This window comes from Dromiciops gliroides, chromosome 6 (genome assembly GCF_019393635.1).
Source record: "Dromiciops gliroides isolate mDroGli1 chromosome 6, mDroGli1.pri, whole genome shotgun sequence".
NCBI lineage: Eukaryota > Metazoa > Chordata > Mammalia > Microbiotheria > Microbiotheriidae > Dromiciops > Dromiciops gliroides.
The window spans coordinates 248,248,492-248,264,041 of NC_057866.1; the positions used below are offsets into that span (position 1 = coordinate 248,248,492).

General features: G+C 37.6%; 1 protein-coding gene across 1 annotated transcript in view; it reads left to right on the forward strand.

Annotated features, from left to right (window-relative positions):
* Positions 1–15,550, forward strand: part of FAM13A (family with sequence similarity 13 member A) — a 121,504-nt gene that overhangs the window by 38,045 nt on the left and 67,909 nt on the right. Inside the window, exons 3-4 of the mRNA XM_043970634.1 lie at positions 1,901–2,080; positions 8,666–8,852. Coding sequence (XP_043826569.1) covers positions 1,901–2,080; positions 8,666–8,852 — 367 coding nt within the window. The remainder of the gene's footprint in view (positions 1–1,900; positions 2,081–8,665; positions 8,853–15,550) is intronic.

Sequence of the window (15,550 nt, forward strand, 5' to 3'; positions counted from 1 at the left end):
AGTTAGAATAAGATGGTAGTTTATTTAGAGGCAAGGGAAGGGAAGGGGGGGAGGGGAGGGAAACCATGAAAGAAATCCTTGGACTTCTCATGGGGAGATAGGCACAAAGGACATTGGCTCTGAGATACCAGTCTCCTTGAGCAGGAGACTGGCAGGTACTTTATAGGGGGCTGATGGGGGTGGACCATCTGCCTGTGGAAAGTTCCTTTAGTGAGGGAGGACCATGCTCCACTGGTGGTGGCTAGAGGAATTGGGTGAGGGGTGGCTACGGATCTCTCAAACCATCGCCCCCTTCAGGAGAAGCTGCAGCCACACCCAAAGTTATCTCCCCAGGGGTTAAGGGAGATCAGAATGAAGGGTGGAGGTCCCAAAGCTAGCTCAGTCCAATCTGATTTCGCTTATCTCTCTAGGCCTCTGTTTTAGTTTCTCAAGGACAAGATTCCTTGGTGTGCCCCAGAGAACTTCTGGGGTGCTCTGCACCCTCAACATTAGTGTACATATTTGTGTATGTATATTATGTGTATGTGCTTGTATATATACACACACAAACATACATATATGCTTATATACATATTTTTGTCCTTCCTCACTATCGGTATTTCCTCCCAAGATGCAGACTAAGCTCCCTCTAGAGGGCCTAATACACATTTTTTTGGTCTTTTTCTTTTGGGCATTTTATCCATTGTAATCAGCTGATATATTGTGAGTATTTAAAGGAATATCAGCCATGTCGGTGATATGCATCATGTCTAAGTTGAACAGGACTCAAGAAAGGGTTGCCTTGATTTGCTGTAATGAGTGGTAAATGCATCTTTCAGGAGGGAGATCAAGGAAAGGAACTATAGTTATCCATCTATTTCCTTTTATTTTTTTTCTTACAGAGAAATTGCCAAATTTAATAGGCAACATAAGTTTGGATCTGATGTTTTGCTTGGCTTCATAGAAAAGCCTTGTTAGGCTACTTTTAGAAAAATCTGGAAAGACTTACATGAGCTGATACAAAGTGAAATGTGCTGTATACAAAGTGACAGCAATATTGTAGGATGAACAGCTGTGGGTGACTTAGCTATTCTCAGCAATACAATGATTCAAGATAATTCTGAAAGACTTATGATGAAAAATGCAATCTATTTCCAGAGAAAGAACTGATGGTGTCTGAATACAGATTGAAGCATAATTTTTAACTTTATTTTTCTTGAGGGTTTTTTTTTTTGATCTTTGTTTTCTGTTACAACATGACTAATATGGAACTATGTCTTGCATGAAAACACATATAACCTATATTGAATTGCTTGCCTTCTCAATGATGGGGGAGTGTGGGGAGGTAGGAAGAGAGAGAATTTGGAACTCAAAGTTTTTAAAAAGGAATGTTAAAAAGGACATATAACTAGGGAAAATAAAATACTAAATAAAAAATTTTTAAAAGAAAAAAGAAAAGCCCTGCTATTTCCTCCTGTTAATTAACCTCTTCTTTGAATAAGGTGCTTGACAAAAAAACCTCAAGGAGACCTGCTTTCCTAAGAATAGAACTATTAATCGTTCTCCACAGAAAAATATCTTTCTTTATCCTACTTTATTTTAAATGACACTTGCTTCCTGGATACTTCCTGTCATCCTTCCTTTGCTTACTATATACATTTCTGTGACTTTAGATACCATGCAAAGACTCAGAACATAATGTAAAGAATGAATGAAATCATTCATTTAAAAGAAAATATGTTATATAAACACATGGGGGTTAAAGTCACATAATTTTGGTATGACAGACAAACCAAGGCCGCAAGTTCATTATTATATACTGAAAAAAATTAAGATTATGGAGAAATGTATTAATGGAAATAATTTTGTAGATGCTTTTAATTGACAAGATGTGTTTTTTTTAATTATTATTATTCACTAGGTTCTTAGAAAGAACTATTCGGTCAACTGTGGAACAGCATCTTTTTGATGTTCAGGACTCTGGGGGTCAAAGTTCAGAAGATTCAGAATGTGGAGGACCATCAGCTTCTCCCTCAGTAGCTGCCAGGCAGAAACGGTGGCATAATAAGGATCAGAATGAAGTCAGACATAACAGAGAAAGGTAATATGGGAAATGGTCCTTTTGTGTTTATGCATATGTAAATATGGACATTGCATATACAATACATATATGTATTAAATATGCCTGTATTCTAACATGCCAGTATGCTGCATCTATGCTTATTGCCTATATCTTTATAGCAAAAAACAAAACAAAACAAAGCAATGATAGATTTTCACTTTTCATGTAGATATTTGTTCATACTTTAGTTAGAAGTCATGTTTTTGGGACAGCTAGATGGTGCAGTGGATAGAGCACCGGCCCTGGAGTCAAGAGTACCTGAGTTCAAATCTGGCCTCAGACACTTAACACTTACTAGCTGTGTGACCCTGGGCAAATCACTTAACCCCAATTGCCTCACCAAAAAAAAAAAAAGTCATGTTTTCTCCATTGACAACTTATTTTTACTCAGAAATACTCCAAAGGGCAAACTATTTGGAAGGAAAGCAGACATACAATATGGTGTTTATAAAATACAGTGTTGTTTTTAGTTGTGAAACCTGACCCCTTTGACTCTTAAGCTAGTTCATGAATGAGTATGTTCCTCCAAAACATTCACTCGAGAATATGTAGAAAATTAATATTGGCTTAGTAGAAAAAGTGATGATCTTGGAGTTAGGAAACCTGAATTCATATCCTGATTCTGACACATACTCGCTGTGCGATTTAATCACTTCTTTTCTTTGAACCTGGTGTAAAGGATGAGATAAGATATGTATTTGAAGTCTTTTTCCAGTTTTATAGCAATATAAAAATGCCATTTATTATTACTATTAAATGTCACTATAACATAACTATGGAGAAGAATTTAGCCTAAGGTAGAACCAATTTAGGTATTAAAGGAGAGGAAACCCCCTTCTCACTAACTGTCTCAGCCAAAAGGCATTCACACACACAACCTAAAGGTAAGTGTTAGTAAACAAGGCTTACATTGTAGGTGTAGTGTTATATTTATACCATAGATTAATATTATCTCTCAGAAGTATGAAGAAAATATGAAGAAAAAGGATATCTTCCCATTAAAAAGAACATATAGCAATAAAAAAATAATATCTTGCTATTAAAATGGTTATTTAACTATACATTTTATAAGAATTTTTAAAAAATCATTCATTTAGATTAGTATCTTCCTATGCTTTTTTTTTTTCTAACACAGCTACCACACTATCTGCTACTGTTAAAACACATGAACTGGTTGGAGGTAGTAATGAGTTTTTAAAAACCACAGGCTAGGGGCAGCTAGGTTGGTGCAGTGGATAGAGCACCGACCCTGGAGTCAGGAGGACCTGAGTTCAAATCCAGTCTCAGACACTTAACACTTACTAGCTGTGTGACCCTGGGCAACTCACTTAACCCCAATTGCCTCACTTAAAAAAAGAAAGAAAGAAAACCACAGGCTATCTTCCATGCCCGGCATGCCCTCTCTCCTCACCTCTATCCCACAGAAGCCTTGGCTTCCTTCAAAGCTCAGCTCAAAGGCTGCCTCTTTTAGGAGGCCTTTCCTCAGGCTACTCCTGCTACCTCCCAGAATTACTTTGAATCTACATTTTGTATATTCTAATTGTGTTTCTCCCAGTAGAATGTAAGTTTCTTGAGGGCAGACACTACCCTATTTTTGTCCTTATGTCACCAGGATAATGCACGGCTAAATAAAGGCTTATTGATTGATTGAATGAAGTTGATATTGAATATGTAGATTAAGATGGAAGCATTTACTATTATAAGCTATACAGTTATCCACATAGAGGGGGTTAGGGGCACAACACCCCCTGATCTAGAAAATCCACGTAAAATTTTTTGGCCCTCCCTTCATACCAGAGAAGAAGTCTAAATTATTATGGTATTAAAATATAAAATATATTGATATCATATAATACTATACATACATTTTATGCATTTCTGAGTTTCTAAACTTTTTCTGTGTCATCTGCTGGTCTTCTTCTGTCATCTACGACTTCCGCAAAACTCCCCCCCCAGATTCCCATTTAAATTCCCATTGTCTTATGCCGACCTGCAATATATTGAAATCATGATGGAGAAAGTCGCAATGTGAAAGCAATAATTGTACATTTAAAATGAAGAGTAAAGTAAAAAAATTAATAAATAAATGAAACTAAAAACATTTAAAATGAAGAGTAAAGAGATAGGAAAAGTTCTTGTAAATCTGTTTGAAAAACTAAAAGTTGTTTCCACTAGTATACCCTATCAAGCAACTTTTGAGGTAGGTAGGTTGGAAGTTCGACAGCACCCACACTCCATCATTAGGAGGCAATTTACTTGTATAAGTTTATAAAGAAATATAAACAGGATTATATTATTATTTATGAAAACAGAAATGCCTGGAAGTTTTTTAGTTTGTTTTTCCTTGAGGGGCAGTGAGGATTAAGTGACTTGCCCAGGGTCACACAGCTAGTAAGTGTCAAGTGTCTAAGGCCAGATTTGAACTCAGGTCCTCCTGAATCCAGGGCCAGTGCTTTCTTTATCCACTGCATCAACTAGCTGCCCCCAATACCTGGAAGTTTGAAGGATATCTCTGTGAAGGTTATAATGAAGTAACACACAGTTGAGGAAAAAAATGTGACATGGCATAGCTTAAAGGAAATGAAAAAGAAAGAAAGAAAGAAAGAAAGAAAGAAAGAAAGAAAGAAAGAAAGAAAGAAAGAAAGAAAGAAAGAAAGAAAGAAAGAAAGAAAGAAAGAAAGAAAGAAAGAAAGAAAAGAAAGAAGGGAGGGAGGGAAGGAAGGAAGGAAGAAACTGATGAAAAAACCTCTAGCCAAACAAAATGAGGGGGTAAAATTTATCAGTGTTCATCTGTTCCAGCACAAATCTCACTAAATGCAAACAAATCAAAGAATTTTGAGACAATGATTTATACAAGCACTCTATTTGTATATGCACTGAAGGCATAATGACTGAGAAGGATTTGTTCAGCCTAGTAACTTCTCCACAAGAAATGTATTTTCTACAGGGAAAATAAAATTCCTGCTTAAGTTCAACATAACAATGACATTTCAGTTTATTTTAATAGGTTTTATTCTACTGGGTTCCTTTGGAGGTGCTAAAATTGTGAAGCCATTTTCTTCTTTACTAGTTTTTTTTAAAAAGGATTTTAGCATTTAAACCCCCAAACTGCAGCATGTTACAGTAACAATAATGCTGAATTTGGGGTCAAGAAAGATGGTTACAAATCCTGGCTTGACTACTTGCCACCTGTGTGACCTTGCCCACTGACCTGCCCTAGGTCTGTGTTTCCTCGTCCGTAAAATAAGGGGATTGTGCTGGAATCTAAAACTAAAATAGCCTACAATGTCCTTTCCAATAGCTAAGTGGTACAAAGATATGAGTAGTTTCCAAAAGCAGAATTGCAAATTACCAGCAACTATGTGAAAGATTGTCCTAAATCACTAATAATATGAAAAAAATAAAACAACCCAAAGGTTATATACCTCAGACTCAGAAGATCAATAAAGATCAACAAGGCTATGTTGGCGATTTTTCCAGTAATAGAATAATAACTAATATTAATATAGCATTTATTATGTTCCAGCCACCATATTAAACATTTTATAATTATTATCTCATTTGATCCTCACAAGAATCCTGGGAAGTAGGTGCTATTATTACCCCTGTTTTGCAGATGAGTAAACTAAGGCAAACAGCAGTTAAAAGACTTGCCCAAGGGCAGCTAGGTGGTGCAGTGGATAAAGCACCAGCCCTGGAATCGGGAGGACCTGAGTTCAAATATGACCTCAGACACTTGACACTAGCTGTGTGACCCTGGTCAAGTCACTTAACCCTCATTGCTCCCCCCCCCCAAAAGGCTTGCTCTGGGGTTAGACAGCTGGAAAGTATCTGAAGCCACACTGGAACTTGGGTCTTCAAGACTCCAGATCCAGTGCTTTATCCACAGCACCACCTTGTTGTTGTTGTTTGTCCTTCTTTCTAGAAGAGGACCATGACATCAGGGTGATGTCATGACTTGTACTGAATTGGATTTAAGTGAGGGAGGGCTGTGCAAGGTCACCAACCTCTCTCCTCCACAGTCCAGTGGCAAGATACATATCAGGGTGACTGGAGATGGCCCCAAATGTTTAAGGCAATTGGGCTAAGTGACTTGCTCAGGGTCCTCTAGTAAGTCTCTGAGGTGAGATTTGAACTCAGGTTCTCTTGACTCCAGGGCCAGTGGTCTGGCCTGCACCACCTAAAGGCTCCTACCAAAAGGCACACTTTTGGGGGAAGAGTGAAATAGTTCAACTCTTACTGAAAAATAATTTGAATTTATGGGAGAACAATCACTAAGGTATTCATAGCTTTTTTTTTTTTTTAAGTGAGGCAATTGGGGTTAAGTGACTTGCCCAGGGTTACACAGCTAGTAAGTGTTAAGTGTCTGAGGCCAGATTTGAACTCAGGTACTCCTGATTCCAGGGCTGGTGTTCTATCCACTGCGCCACCTAGCTGCCCCTATTCATAGCTTTTAATCTAGAGATGCCAAAAAAAAATGGAAACAAAATGAGCACCTTGATGAGGTCTTGAATAAACAAATGGTGATCCATGGATGTAATGAAATACTATTGGGTCATAAGAGAAATGTGAGAAAAGCTGTATGAACTGATACAGAATAAAATGAAAACAGTATACATAATCACGACCCATCTCATTCTGAGTGACCATTTGGGAAACAGATGTTGAAATGCACCTCTTCCTTTATGGTAGACAGGGGCAGAATGTGGAACATGCTCTCAATCAACCAGTCAATCAGTTGTCAAATGGTTTTGTTTAACTATCATCCAGGAGTGCTCAGTAGGCAGAGGAAAGGATTGGGATGGGAGCTGTGTGGTTTTTGGTTTTTTAAAGTGCAAAGTGCCTAAAAATGTGAAGTTAATGAAACTGAGTTAAAATTGTGTCTCTCCTTGCTAACTGGGGTAGAACATCTTAATCTCATTGAAACTCAGTTTCCTCATCTTTTAAATGGGAAAAAAATAATATTTGAACCATCCAAATTCTAGAAGTTTGTGAGGAAAGCATTATGAAATTGCATCATCGTTATATAAATGTGGGTTATAAAGATCATTTTCGCTAATCTCCTCCCCCTTCCCCTATCCCTCCTTTTCCTTCTCCCCTTCCTCTTCCTTCTCCTCTTCTTTCTCTTTCCCTCCTCCTCTTCCCCTCTCCCTCCTTTTCCTCTTCCCCTCCCTCTCCTTTTCTTCTTCCCCTCCCCCTCCTTTTCCTCTTTTTCCTCCTCCTCTTCCCACTCCCCTCCCCCTCCTTCTCCTCTTTCGCCTCCTCATTCTTCCTACTCTTCCTTCTCTCCCTCCTCTTCTTTCTCCTCTTCCTCCTCCTCACCCTCCTTCTCCTTCTCCTCCTACCCCCCTCTCCTTCTACCCACCTCCTACCCCTTCTTCTTCTCCTTCTCTTTCTCCCCTTCCTCCTGCCTCTGCTACTGCTGCTTCTGGTACAGCTTCTCACAGGGCAGGATAGAGGGCCTATCCCACTACCGATATGCATGGGAGCTTTGATCAGCTCTGTTTCACTCCTTCTTGGTGCCTCCCTGTTCCTGTGAGCTCACCATTTGGTGACAGTAAGGCCACCCACTGAACTTTAGTCCACTGTAGCTGAGGACTCCTGAGTTCAAGTGATCTACCAGTCTCAGCCTCCCAGAGAGCAGGAATTGCAGACAATAATAGTTCATCCAAGCCACCTCATTACTTTCTCCCCTACTAGGTAATGTAATTTGGACATGTGCTTACCTTTCCACTATTTATGGAAAGAAATTTGCTAAATAAATTAGTAGTTTTTTTAAAAATTCATAAAAGTATATTTAAGCTACTTAAAGAAATCTATTTTTAAGAAACTTGGGAGTTTTGTTTGCCTGTAATACCTATGCTCATTCGAAAGAGTTCTTATCTATTTATAAAATTAGGTTATTATATTCTTTTATAAGTCTACTTCTTACTACTGCACAAACATAAAAGAAACCAAACTGCATTTTATATTTTAGACTTTTACCTAATTGAAACTTTGCCCTTTGATTAACTTTATTAAGGTTTCACTTTGTCTAATGCATTAGCACAGCACTAGGAAGTTTTGGGGATACAGTGGGAGAAGAAAAAATGTTATTTTCCAATTTTCAAAAAATGTTTCCTATGTGCAGGATAAATCATATATAGGACACTTAATTTCCTTTTCCAGGTGTCAGATTCTCTTTCTGACCAAAACCAAAACAAAACAAAATAAAAACCAAAAAAACAGTCCCTCCAAACCTAGATCCCAGAAAACCCTGTAAAGATTGTTTTGAAATTTAAATTCTTCTCCCTATTGAAAATACATTAATTATTTTGACTATAATTGAAAAAGTTGTACATTGTAGAAAAATAGCCCTGGCAAATTTGTGTCCAAGAATAATTTGCCTTACAAAATAAGTAACTTATTTAGCATACAGATTTGCACAGGTTGTTTTCCAGGAGTTGTAAGTGCTTTTGCATTTAATAAGCAGGGAATCCCTGCTTCCCAACTTTCTTTCTTCAGTGAGCTGTGATTATGATCATGGGTCTAGGCATTAAAAATTATGATTTTTTTTAATTGAAGGGTACTTATCAACAAAGAAAATATTCCTTCTGAGTTCAGCAGCCTTGAGGATTGTATTTTGACTGCACAGGAAGCAGAAAAATACCAGGAAAACAACCGTGTATATATTGAAGAAAACAGTAAGCCTAAACGACAGAAATCTAGTACCAGATTTCCTGAGATCAATGACAACCAAGATAATCATGTGGTAAGTGAATTCTTCCCATAAAATATTGAGACGCAGAACATTTGGGAAGATCTTTTCTTTCTACTGAACGTTAGAGAACATGAAAACTCACTTTGGACACAACTCCATAGAATTGTAGAATTTCAGAGATGTAAGGGCCCATTGAAATCATGTAATCTAACTCTTGTTTACTGATAGGGAACCAGAGATAGAGAAAGGTTAAATTTTTGCCAAGATAGCATTGGTATGAACTTTGGCAACCAAAATAAGCATTGGCTTTTCATCCTTTGGAATATTTTTGAAGGAGGTTAGATTTTAGTCAAGGGAAGTTGGTGTCTTTTCTCATTTCCACACCATCCTTTGAATTCTACCTCATCGTTTAAATTTTTAAAAAATAAATGAAGAAAGGTAGCATGAAGAAAAAAACAGCTGGCCTCAGGATCCAGTCCCACCTACAACATATACTGATTGTGTGATCTGTGCAAGCCACTTAACGTCTCAGTGTAACTCAGGTAAGTAACTCTCTCTAAGACAGCAAATTGCAAAGCAGGTGCTAACCTGCAACTGAAGAGGGATTTTCCCTATGGAAACTTCCCAACACTAATGAAATTTCAGGTTTAGGACCCTCCCTAACACCCACTACTGCACAAAACTGTTAAAAAGAATAAAAAGCAGTGTTAATGAGGAGATTTCCCCAGAACCCTCATCAAAATTACTTTATATATGTGTGCTTTATGTATGGATACAAAAGTATATTTGTATATACAAAAAGTATGTTGTGTGCTTGTATGTGTGTGTATGTATGTATGTATGTGTATGTGTATACACATATGTACACACAAAGTATATTGTGTGATTATACGTATATAAAATATATGCAAAATGTATATACTTGTGCACATATAACATGTATATAAATATACATTGTATGTATACATATATATCTATGCATATACATTATACATATTGTACATTGCATACATTATATGTGTGTAGAATATTCTATATACTATAACATATTTTATAATAGAATATATCATTATAAATTAATATTACATAATATATGTATGCATACATATGTATTTCTTTATCCTTGTCTATATTGTGGCTCCCAGCTAAAAGTAAGCTTCTTTTTTTTTTTTTTTTGGTGGGGCAATGGGGGTTAAGTGACTTGCTCAGGGTCACACAGCTAGTAAGTGTCAAGTGTCTGAGGCCGGATTTGAACTCAGGTACTCCTGAATCCGGGGCCGGTGCTTTATCCACTGCGCCACCTAGCCACCCCCCCAAAAGTAAGCTTCTTAAAGTCAGAAATCATTTTTTGTCCCGGTATCCTCAATATCCAGAACAGTGCCTAGCATATGGGACATATTCAGTAAATGAATCACTTTTCAAATTAATCAGGATCTTTGATTATACAGCTTTGGTTTAAAATATTCATTCAAAAAACAGTTCAACAGCTTAGACCTATATAAGCCACTGGTATGGTGTTTGGTCATTGGGCAAATTGCTTTAAACAAAGAAATACTTATTAACAGCCTACTGCATACCTAGTTTTAATTTATGTGCTTCAGTTTCTTCATCTATAAGATACTTGCTTCCTAATTCATTCTTGTTTTTTTTAAAAAAGAATTAATTTAGAAACTTAGAAGAGAATTTATATCATTTTAGGTGGTAGGGGATTAAAATACAGACATGATTTCTTTGAAAATTCGACCAAGAAATTCCATTAAAGACTCTCCTTATACCAGTCCAGAACAGCACCAGATCTGCAACGCGCTTCTTAGAAAGTTGCCGAAGGCACCTAGGTAGCACAGTGGATAAAGCACCGGTCCTGGATTCAGGAGGACCTGAGTTCAAATCCAGCCTCAGACACTTGACACTTACTAGCTGTGTGACCCTGGGCAAGTCACTTAACCCTCATTTTACCACCCCCCCCAAAAAAAAGTAATTGGAAAGTTGCCTAGGTTAAGTGACTTGCCCATGGTCACCTGGAGAGGATACACCAGGAGTGGGAACCTAAATCTTATGGATTCCGTTGTCAGCTTTTTATTCATTAAGCCATGCTGCCTTTCAAATTTTTTTGATGCTTCTTTTACAAAATGATGAATATGGAAATGTTTTACATGATTGCACATGCATAAACTATATCGGATTGCTTAACATCTCAGGGAGCGGGGAGGAAAGGAAGGGAGGGATAGAATTTGAAATTCAAAACTTTTTAAATGTTTTTTAAAACTTTTTTAATGTTTAAAAATTGTTTTAACATATAATTGGGAGAAATAAAATCTTATATAAAAAGGAAAAATCATATGCATATATACTGAGATCATCAAAGGACAGTTAATAACTTTGCTTCTCATGTATAGAGAATCCATTTTGGAAATCATCTTGGCTGTATGATTTACTACCTGTGTGATTTGGGGCAAAATTGCTTTAATTCTCTCAGAGCCTCAGTTTCCTTGTCTGTAAAATGAAGGGATTGGACTGGATGATACCTAAATTCCCTGTCAGATTTAAATTTGTGACTATGATCTCTGATAAATTTTTTATCCCAATTCATCTTTCCTGTGCCAATTAGCATGCTTTGAGGCTATACTTACCAATAATCATGGTCAGGGAATAACCCTAATTTTAATATTCATCTGAAGAAAACATTTTTTAGAGTTAAAAGTTTATTATAGTGGAAAGATATCAAGGGAAAATTTTCATTCTCTCCATTATAGGCACAAGGCCCCAAGAAACAATTTTTTTATTAATATTATATTAATCTGGGGCAGCTTGATGGCGCAGTGGTTAAAGCACCGGCCCCGGATTCAGGAGGACCTGAGTTCAAATCTGGCCTCAGACACTTGACACTTTACTAGCTGTGTGATCCTGGGCAAGTCACTTAACCCCCATTGCCTGCAAAAAAAAAAATACAAAAAAATTATATTAATCTAAGCATTGTTCTACTTGGAGAGAGAAATGATAGAATCACTCATAGTCTCACACATCTCTCGAACACAAGTCATTTTGAAGTCACATTTTATTTTATTATTGTTTTGGGATTTTTTTTTTTTTTTGCGGGGCAGTGAAGGTTAAATGACTTACCCAGGCTCACACAGCTAGTGAGTGTCAAGTGTCTAAGGCTGGATTTGAACTCAGATCCTCCTGAATCCAGGGCTGGTACTTTATCCACTGTGCCACCCAGCTGCCCCCGAAGTCACATTTTAAAAAAGGAAACATTCACAATATGATAAGATATAGTTATAGCTCATGGTAAGGTAAGAGTTCATATTTTGCTGTTTTTCTTTAGTCTTTAGGTATAGTTTTGAACCATTTTCCTAAAATCACCCAATCCTGTCTCACCCTATACTTCATGGGTTCTCCTTTCCAGCTGATCAGAGCATTTAAGCAAAAACTTCTTCCCTCTCCTCAATATCTTAATCCTTTCAAGGAATGAGGAAAGGTGACCTTACCTAGACAAGAGATATTTTCCAAACTAAATCTAGGTACCATCTTTCAACCACTTTCCTAAAAGAAAGGGTTTGGGGTAGAAAGAGTTCATTGAAAGAGCCTTGGGCTTTGGTAAAAAAACACCTGTATTTAAATTCTGACTTGGAGACTAATTGAGCTGTGTGGCCTTGGCAAGTCATTTCATCACTTCAGTGTCCTCATCCATAAAACGAGGGTAATTATTTACTTCTGCTCTCATCTTTATCTCTATTTTATTACCATTTCCCCCCTCCTTTCTCTAGTGTCTTTAGGGGCAGACAATTCATCTGGTTTTTTATTTTTGCTTATCAACTGGAGGCACACTGATATAAATTTTCTGCTAAGAACCACTTTAATACAGGGTACTAAGATTATCATTATCTTTTAAATATTATTTTAGTGTATTTTTCAATTTCTTCCTTAATCCCAGTTTTAATAGAATTTTTGGTTTTCACATAGTCATACCTTTTATATTCATTGATACCATAGCCAAGGTCATTAGTTGAATTATTTCATAACCATCTCAGTAGCTTTATTGTTCATTATTTGGAAAATAAAAACCAATAACTCTTTTTCTTTTTTTTTTTGTGGGGCAATGAGGATTAAGTGACTTTGCCCAATTAGTAAGTGTCAATTATCTGAGGCCAGATTTGAACTCGGGTCCTCCTGAGTTAAGGGCTGATACTTTATCCACTGCACCACCTAGCTGCCCCCCAAAAACCAATAACTTTTATTTTATTTTTGGTTTGGTTTGGGGTTTTTTTAAACCAATAATTTTTTTTTTTTTTTAGTGAGGCAATTGGGGTTAAGTGACTTGCCCAGGGTCACACAGCTAGTTAAGTGTTAAGTGTCTGAGGCCCGATTTGAACTCAGGTACTCCTGATTCCAGGGCCGGTGCTCTATCCACTGCGCCATCTAGCTGCCCCAAACCAATAATTTTTAAAGAAGAACACAGACCCCAGAATCAAGTTGACAACACTATTCATATGGGTTTAAAGTTGTACATTTGGTTTTGGTATATATTTTATATATAACTTGACAATTAAATGTTTCTTTTAAGCAGTTTCAACACTAAGAAAACAGTCATCTACTAAAATACCACTAAAAGCATTGGTTTCTTTTGAGCAAATACCTTTAATCTGGAAAAAAAAAGCAAAGAAGTTGAACTTATTTTTCCAGTTTTGAAAATTCATCTTTACCCCGATGAACAGCATACCCACCATTTTTCAGGACTGCCTTTTTTTCCCTCAGGGCAATCAGGGCCAAGTGACCAAGGCTAGACTTGAACCCAGGTCCTCCTGAATCCAAGACCGGTGCTTTATCCACTGCACCACCTAGTTGCCCCATACCCACCATTTTTACTAACTCTTGTTAGTCTAGCAATCAATCATCTAGCATTTGACTAACATCTGTTGTGTGCCAGGCACCATTCTAGAAAGTAGGGCCATACCAACAAGAGTCTCTGTCTTCCTCATGCTTTCATTCTATCAAGGAAAACAACAGGCATACATATAAATCTGTACAAAATACATACAAAGTAAATAATGGGTAATTTCAGGGTAGGGCAGGACTCTTGCTGTTGCTAGGCAGAAAAGCCTCTTGTAAGACGTGCTATTTGAACTGAGCTTTGAAGGAAGCTTGGGAGATAGGGAGGAATGTATTTCAGGTATGATGACTACAAAAATAAAGACAGGACACAAATTATTTTGAGTTCCAACAAGACGACCTGTATGGCTACACCACAGATTACCTAAATGAGGAGAAATGTGCATTGTAATCTTGATATTTTATCTTGATGGACAGTCCTGACACCTTTTCTGGTTATTATCTTGACCACACCTGTTAATTGTGGGTATCCCACCTGGCTCTGTTCTGGGCCCTCTTATCTTCCCCTTCTATCATACTTCACTTGGTGATTTCAATAACTCCCATATATTCAATTATCATCTCTTAACTCTCAGATTCTGAGGGTGGGCCAAAAGTCACAAAGGGATCTGATGTTTAAATAACTTTTTTTTTTTTTGGTGGGCAATGAGGGCTAAGTGACTTGCCCAGGGTCACACAGCTAGTAAGTGTCAAGTGTCGAGGCTGGATTTGAACTCAGGTCCTCCAGAATCCAGGGCTGGTGCTCTATCCACTGTGCCACCTAGCTGCCCCTAAATAACTTTTTGAAAATTATTTTCAAAAACTTTATGCCATTTACAAGATTTTACCCCTTTGTGACTTTTGGCCCACCCTATATTTTGGCCCACCTCCACACCATTTTCAATCTACTGCCAAGCCCTGTCAATTTTGCCTTCCTAACATTTCTCATATATTTCTTTTTTTTGTGGGGCTTATGGGGGTTAAGTGACTTGCCCAGGGTCACACAGCTAGTAAGTGTCAAGTGTCTGATGCCAGATTTGAACTCAGGTCCTCCAGAATCCAGGGCCAGTGCTTTATCCACTGCGCCACCTAGCTGCCCCATATATTTCACTTCATTGACACAGCCCTGACATAGGCCCTCATCATTTCATGCCTGGCAAAGGTCTGATGATTGGTATCTCTGCCACAAGTCTCTCCTGACACCAGTCCATCCTCCACTAAGCTGTCAAAATTATATTCCTAAAGCATAGGTATGATCATGTAATTTTTTTTTAAAGATGGGGTAGTTAGGTGGTGCAGTGGATAGAGCACTGGCTCTGGAGTCAAGAAGACCTGAGTTCAAATGTAGCCTCAGACACTTACTGTTTACTCAGACACTTGACCCCAACTGCCTCAAAATAAATTAATAGATAAAAGTAAAAAAGGCCTACTATACTGTACTAAGCTATCATCTAATATATTAATAATAAATAAGAATTACTCAGAATACACCAATGACTTCCTATCACTTCCAGGATAAAATACAAAATTCATAAGCAGCCTGCCACAGACACCTTTACAGTCTTCTTACACCCTACACCACTCCACGTATTCTATGATACAGTGACCCTGGCCACCTTGCTCTTCCTCAAACAAGGTACTCCATCCTTGGGCTGTACCTGTGCTTGGAATGCGTTCCATCATCTTTATCTCCTGGCTTCTTTCAAATCCCAGTTAAAATCCCTTCCACCTTTCCTCATCCATCTTAATTCTGGTACCATCCCTTTGTTGATTATTTCCAATTTATTCTGCTTATAACTTGTTTGTACATAGTTGTTTGCACGTTTTCTCCCCTGTTAGACTGGTGAGCTCTTTGAGACCTAGCACTGGTTTTTACCTTT